At 71.6% G+C, this 5,671-nt stretch overlaps 4 protein-coding genes across 4 annotated transcripts in view; all 4 read right to left on the minus strand.

Moving 5' to 3' along the window:
• AURANDRAFT_61590 (hypothetical protein) overlaps positions 1-740 on the minus strand; it is a gene marked incomplete at both ends in the record, with an annotated part of 2,381 nt that extends 1,641 nt beyond the window's left edge. Inside the window, one exon of the mRNA XM_009035816.1 lies at positions 616-740. Coding sequence (XP_009034064.1) covers positions 616-740 — 125 coding nt within the window. The remainder of the gene's footprint in view (positions 1-615) is intronic.
• A 376-nt stretch (positions 741-1,116) lies between these two features.
• Positions 1,117-3,596, minus strand: AURANDRAFT_61591 (hypothetical protein; the record flags this gene model as incomplete). The annotated part of the gene is made up of 2 exons (XM_009035815.1): positions 1,117-1,947; positions 2,061-3,596. 2 exons carry the CDS (start codon positions 3,594-3,596, stop codon positions 1,117-1,119), a joined length of 2,367 nt encoding a protein of 788 aa, XP_009034063.1.
• Positions 3,597-4,148: 552 nt separating this feature from the next.
• AURANDRAFT_13162 (hypothetical protein) lies at positions 4,149-4,730 on the minus strand (the record flags this gene model as incomplete). Its single annotated transcript, XM_009035814.1, has 1 exon — positions 4,149-4,730. A coding segment is annotated over one exon (582 nt), but the record flags the coding sequence as incomplete, so codon positions are not given.
• Positions 4,731-5,008: 278 nt separating this feature from the next.
• The window catches only part of AURANDRAFT_61592 (hypothetical protein), a gene marked incomplete at both ends in the record, with an annotated part of 4,293 nt that continues 3,630 nt past the window's right edge, over positions 5,009-5,671 (minus strand). The window contains 2 exons of the mRNA XM_009035813.1: positions 5,009-5,422; positions 5,510-5,514. Coding sequence (XP_009034061.1) covers positions 5,009-5,422; positions 5,510-5,514 — 419 coding nt within the window. The remainder of the gene's footprint in view (positions 5,423-5,509; positions 5,515-5,671) is intronic.

Raw genomic sequence — 5,671 nt, forward strand, 5'->3', positions numbered from 1 at the left:
TCGTCGTCATGACCGTCGACGCCTTCGAGTCGCTCCCGCCGCCGTGCGCCGCCGCCGCGCCCCCGGAAGACCAGGGCGAGCGGCCGACGCGCGCGCCGACGGCGCCCGGCGACCGCGCGCCCTACGCGCCGACGGCGGCGCCGACGACCGCCCGCCCGACGACGGCCCCGACGACGCGCGCGCCGACCACCGCGCCGACGCGCGCGCCGTCGTCCGCCGCGCCGTCCGCCCCTCCGTCGCGCCCGCCGACGGCCGCGCCCGCGGCCCCGCTCCTCGACGCCGACGACGACGGCCCGGACGGCGCGTCCGTCGCGTCCATCGCCGTCGCGTCGGCCGCGGCCGTCGCCGCGGTCGCGGCCGCCTGCTGCGTGGCCGCGCGCTGCTGCGCGTGCCGCGCCAAGGGCGCCGGCGCGGACGTCGAGGACGAGCCCAAGGACCCCGACGACTACGCCACGAACAACGCCATCAGCCTCCACCCGACGCTGCCCTGAGCGACAAGTCCCCGCCCCCCCCGGACCCGCGCGCGAGCCGCCGCCCCCTCCCCGAAACCGAAACCGACGCGCGCTCCGTTACTTGCCGCGGGCGCGGCGTCGTGCCGCTCGCGCGGAACCCTACTTGTTCTTGGGGTTGGCCGGGCCGTCGCCGATGGTCGTGTAGCCGAGGATGCCCGCGATGACGCCCGTGAGGAGGAGCGTGAGGCCGCCCACGGGGAGGATGAGGTCGCCGGCGTCGACGGCCATGGCCGGCAGCGGCGCCGCGGCGACGGCGGCGGCGGCGGCGAACTGGGGCAGCTTCGTCGGCGCGACGGCGGCGGCGCGCTGCTGCACCTGCGCGAGCGGCGTCAGCGTTCATGACGGCGCGGGGCCGGCCCCGGGCGCGCGCGCGCGAAACATCGTCGGACGCCGCGTCGCGCGGGCGTCGGCGCGAGCGCCGCGGCGCTGGCGAGAACGGCGAAGATGCTGAGGAGCTTCATATTGTTATTAGCGGTAGCGGTGGACGGCACGCTCTGATGGATCGAGTGCTTGAGGTCGTACGACTGAGTCGCCTCACACTTTTCATCATTGACCTGATGAAGTCACCTTGAAGCTCCGCTCCTCCGGACGACACCTCGGCTTTTTATTTCGTGAGGGCCGCGATCTCCTCCTCGGAGAGGTCGGCGAACTTGTTGAGTCGGAGCTTGGCCTCGCCGGGCGGCGTGGCCCGATTCCGCTCGGCGATCTCCGCGTCGCGTTGCTTCCATCGCGCGAAGTGCTCCGCGTAGGCGGCCTCCGTGTCGTAGACCTTGTCGAACTTGACGCAGAACGCCGTGAAGCGCGTCACGTCCTCGCTCGCGGCCGCGGGTCGCCACGGGGCCCGCTTCGACGCCGCCGCCTTGGCCGCGGCGTCGGCCTTGGCCTTGGCGTCCGCGGCCGCCTTGGCGTCCGCGTCGGCCTTGGCCTTGGCCTCGGCGTCGGCCTTGGCCTTGGCCTCAGCTTCCGCCTTGGCCTTCGCCTCGGCTTCGGCCTTGGCCTTGGCCTCCGCTTCCGCCTTGGCCTTGGCCTCCGCGGCCTTTTTGGCGTCGGCCTCGGCCTTGGCCATGGCGTCCGCGGCCGCCTTGGCCCGAGCCTCCGCGGCCGCCTCGGCGTCGGCGTCGGCCGCGGCCGCCTTGGCCTCCGCGGCCGCCTTGGCCTCGGCCTCGGCTTTGGCCATGGCCGCCGCGGCCGCCTTCTCGGCGTCCGTCGCCGCGGGCGTCGGCGCCGGCGTCGCCGCGGTCCCCGCGGCGGCAGATACGACGCCGACGGCGGCGGCGACGGCGGCGAAGCCGAGGGTGGCGACCTGGTCCTCGGGGACGCCGTTCGCGATGAGCCCGTCCCGGAGCGCGTCGAGGCTCGGCAGCGCGACGCCGAGGGACTTGCCCAGCGAGGCCACGTCGACGGATTTCGACGCGGCGCCGAGGCCGTCGGAGGCCTGTCGGAACGCGCCGAGGATGGACTCCTTGGCCGCCGTCGTGTCGACGCTCTCGAGGCTCTTGCCCGCGGCGCGGCGAGGCCGTCGGAGGCGGACTTGGCCGTCGACTCGACGGTTTTGGCGGCGACGTCGCCCGCCTTCTTGAGGGAGCCCGCGACGGCGTCCGCGTCGATGGACTTGGCGGCGGTCTTCGTCGCGGCGTCGACGGACTTGGCCGTCGACTCGACGGATTTCGCGGCGACGTCGCCCGCCTGCTTCAGGCTCCCGACGACGGCCTCCGCGTCGATGGACTTGGCGGCGGTCTTCGTCGCGGCGTCGAGGTCCGCGCCGACCTTGGCCAGCGCCGACGCGACGCTCTTGGACGCGGCGCCCGCGTCGACGCTCTTCGCCGCCGCGTCGAGGTCCGCGCTCACCTTCTTCAGGGCCGCGTCGAGGCTCTGCTGCGCCGCGGCGGAATCGACGGCTTTCGCCGCGGTCTCCGTCGCGGCGTAGAGGTCCGCTTTGATCTTCGAGAGGGCGGCGTCCGCGTCGACGCCGCCCGCCGCGGCCCTGGTCGCCGCGTCGAGGTCCGCGCCGAGCTTCCTGAGCGCGGCCTCGACGTCGACCTCTTTCGCGGTCGCGTCGAGGTCCCGGCCTAGCTTCGCGAGCGCCGCGTCGAGGCTTTTCGTCGCGCCGTCGAGGTCCGCGCGCTTCGTCGCGGCGGCGAGGTCCGCGCTCCCCTTCTTCAGGGCCGACTCGAGGCTCCTCTGCGCGGCGGCGGAGTCGACGCTCGTCGACGCGGCCCGGGTCGCGGCGTCGAGGTCCGCGCCGATCTTCCGGAGCGACGCGTCGAGCGCCTTCTGCGCCGCGGCGGTGTCCACGCCGTTCGCCGCGGACGCGGTCGCCGCGTCGAGGTCGGCGCTCAACTTCTTGAGGGCCGCGTCGAGGCCCTTCTGCATGGCGTCGGTGTCGATGCTCTTTGCTGTCGATTCGACGGACTGCGCCGCGGATTTCGCCGTCGATTCGACGGATTTCGCGGCGACGTCGCCCGCCTGCTTCAGGCTCCCGACGACGGCGTCCGTGTCGATGCTCTTCGTCGCGGCGTCGACGCTCGCCGCCGCCGTCTTCAGCGCCGCGTCGAGGCCCCTGGCGGCGGCGTCGGTGTCGACGCTCTTGACGGCCTGCTCGAGGGCGACCGACGCGCTCTTGCCCGCGTCGGCGGACGCGGCGGCGAGCGTCTTGCCCGCGTCGGCGGACGCGGCGGCGAGCGTCTTGCCCGCGTCGGCGGACGCGGCGGCGAGCGACTTGCCGGCGTCGGCGGACGCGGCGGCGAGCGTCTTGCCGGCGTCGGCGGACGCGGCCGAGAGCTTCGCGCCGAGTTCCGCCGCGGCCGGGCCGGCCTGCTGCGCGGCGTCCGCCGTCGCCCGCGCGATGGCCTCGGACGCCGCCGCCGACGCGTCCGCGAGCGACTTCGACGCCGCCGCCGACGCGTCCGCGATCTGCTTCGAAACGTCGTCGACCTCGACCTTGGGCGGCGGCGGCGGCGGCGGCGGCAGCTTGGCCGCCGCGAGCACGATGGTGTTGCGCACGGCGCTGCTCTGCGGCACGAAGGCGACGCACTGATGCGCGTTCAAGAGCGCCGTGACGATCAGCAGCGCGCGTCGCGCCATTGCGCGCGAAGTGGAGCCCATCGCTTTGAAGGCGCAATCGCAAGATGCCGGCACGGCTGGCGTCCGGCTCGCAGAGGCAGGCCTGAGTCGCGGTGACTGGCTTCGCCGGCTTCGCCGGCTTCTAGATGCTTCTGACTGGCTTCGAAGCTGGTGACAGCGTAGGGGGGGCTGGCTTCGAAGCCGGCCGAAGCTGGCCGAAGCTGGCCGACATGCGTAGGGGCTCTGTGTAACTCTTCGGCGTCGTTTGATGGTCGGACTCACCGTCCTCACGCGGCTCGGACCCCCTTCTGAGTTCGCATGTTACGGTCCTCCCGGCGGCTTCCAGTACTCCAGGACGTGCACGGCGACATCGTGCGGCGCGTCGCGGCCGAAGCGCTGCCGCAGGTACCGCGTCAGGCAGCCGCGCGGCGCCGTGAGCACGCGGCGGTACGTGCGCACGAGGTGCTCGTAGCCGCCCGCAGCGACGACTTTTTCGAGGTAATTCCAGGCGGGCTGATTGTGCGGTTCGGTTGGGATTGAGTTGAGCCATTCCATGTCAATAGTCGCGCCAGCTTCGAGCAGCACCGCGAGGGTGCTACGTTCGCCTTGGCTTAAAGCCGCGCGGAGCGGCGTCCCGAAAGAGCCACCGACGCTATTCACGTTGGCGCCAAAGGCAAGGAGGCATCTGATCGTTTCATCGGCTCCGCCCGTCGCCGCGAGATGCAGCGGCTGCGATTGTTTTCTGTTTTCCACGTCGAGCTTGCAGCCCGCATCGATTAAAAGACGCACAACTCCTGCCCCGCGCTTAATGTGAGCCGCATCATGGAGGGGCGTATCACCCCAGTCATCCACGCAATTGATACTTGCGCCAGCCGATATGAGGAGACGCGCGACTTCCAAATGCCCTCTATAAGCCGCGACGTGGAGCGGCGTGCCGTTGTCCACGTTGCGAACGTTTAAATCTCCGCCCGCGTTGACCAATAGGCGCGCGATCTCGACGTGTCCCCCTTCAGCCGCATAGTGGAGAGCGAATTGCACGTCTCTGTCTGCTTCTTGACCCACTGCTTGATCCACGCTTCCCGCGGCGAGTAGCGCCGCAACCATGGAGGTGTTCCCAGCTGCGGCGGCCTTGTGCAGGAGCGTCTCTCCATCTTCGCCCGCGTCGTTTACATTCCCTCGAAAATGTTGAACGATCGTGCGCACCGCGTGGGCGAAATCCTCTGCCGCGTCCATCTTTCACTTAGCTGCACGCGCGGCCGACATGCTCATTTGAGCATTCGAGCGCAACATGCGGTTCAATATCTGTTCAACTATCCCGTCGCGCACATCCGCCTCTCCGGGAGCTCGACTTCGCAACGTCGTCGCGCACGGGTGCGCCGCGGTCGCATCGGCGCTCGGCGCGCTCGTGCCCGTTACCCCCCCCGCCCAAACTATTAGGACGCCTTGCGGCCGCGCAGCATGGGCAGGTCCATGCAGATGCCGAGGAGCGCGTCCTGGTAGGACGCCTCCTCGGCGTCGGACATGGGCCCGTCGTCGTCGCCGCCGCGCGCGTTCGAGAGGTCGTAGGTGCGCACGGGCGTGTCGTTGGCGAACGCGTCGTAGTCCGCGGCGCCCGCGGACGCGTCGAAGCCCTCGCGGTCGCCGTCGACGTCGACCTGGCTCCGCGCGCGCGGGCGGTGCTCGGCGAGGGCCCGGTGCCACGCGGCGGGCACGGCGGCCTCGCGCGCGGCGACGCGGTCCCGGAGCGCCGCGCGGTCCCGGTCGAGGCGCGCCGCGTGGGCCTCGGCGCGGTCGCAGCGGTCCGCGGCGCGCGCGAGGTCCTCGGCGAAGGACGCGCGGTTCGCCGCCTGGGCAGCACAAGGGTGATTCAACGTCGCTTCAACGTGATTGTTCCGCGCGCGCGCGTTACGGGAAAAACATCCACGCTTCGAGACCGTTCCTAAAGATGATCGCTCGTCCAAAAATCAGCCGAAACGAGTGGAAACTGGCCGAGATCGGAGCCTTTGAAGTTGGGAGTTTCGCTCTCTTGTCCTGCCCGGTTCGCCGCGAGCTCGACGACCGCGTCGAGCTCCGCGCGGCTCCGGTCGCGCGCGGTC

The sequence above is a fragment of the Aureococcus anophagefferens genome (assembly GCF_000186865.1).
Source record: "Aureococcus anophagefferens unplaced genomic scaffold AURANscaffold_3, whole genome shotgun sequence".
Classification (NCBI taxonomy): Eukaryota; class Pelagophyceae; order Pelagomonadales; family Pelagomonadaceae; genus Aureococcus; species Aureococcus anophagefferens.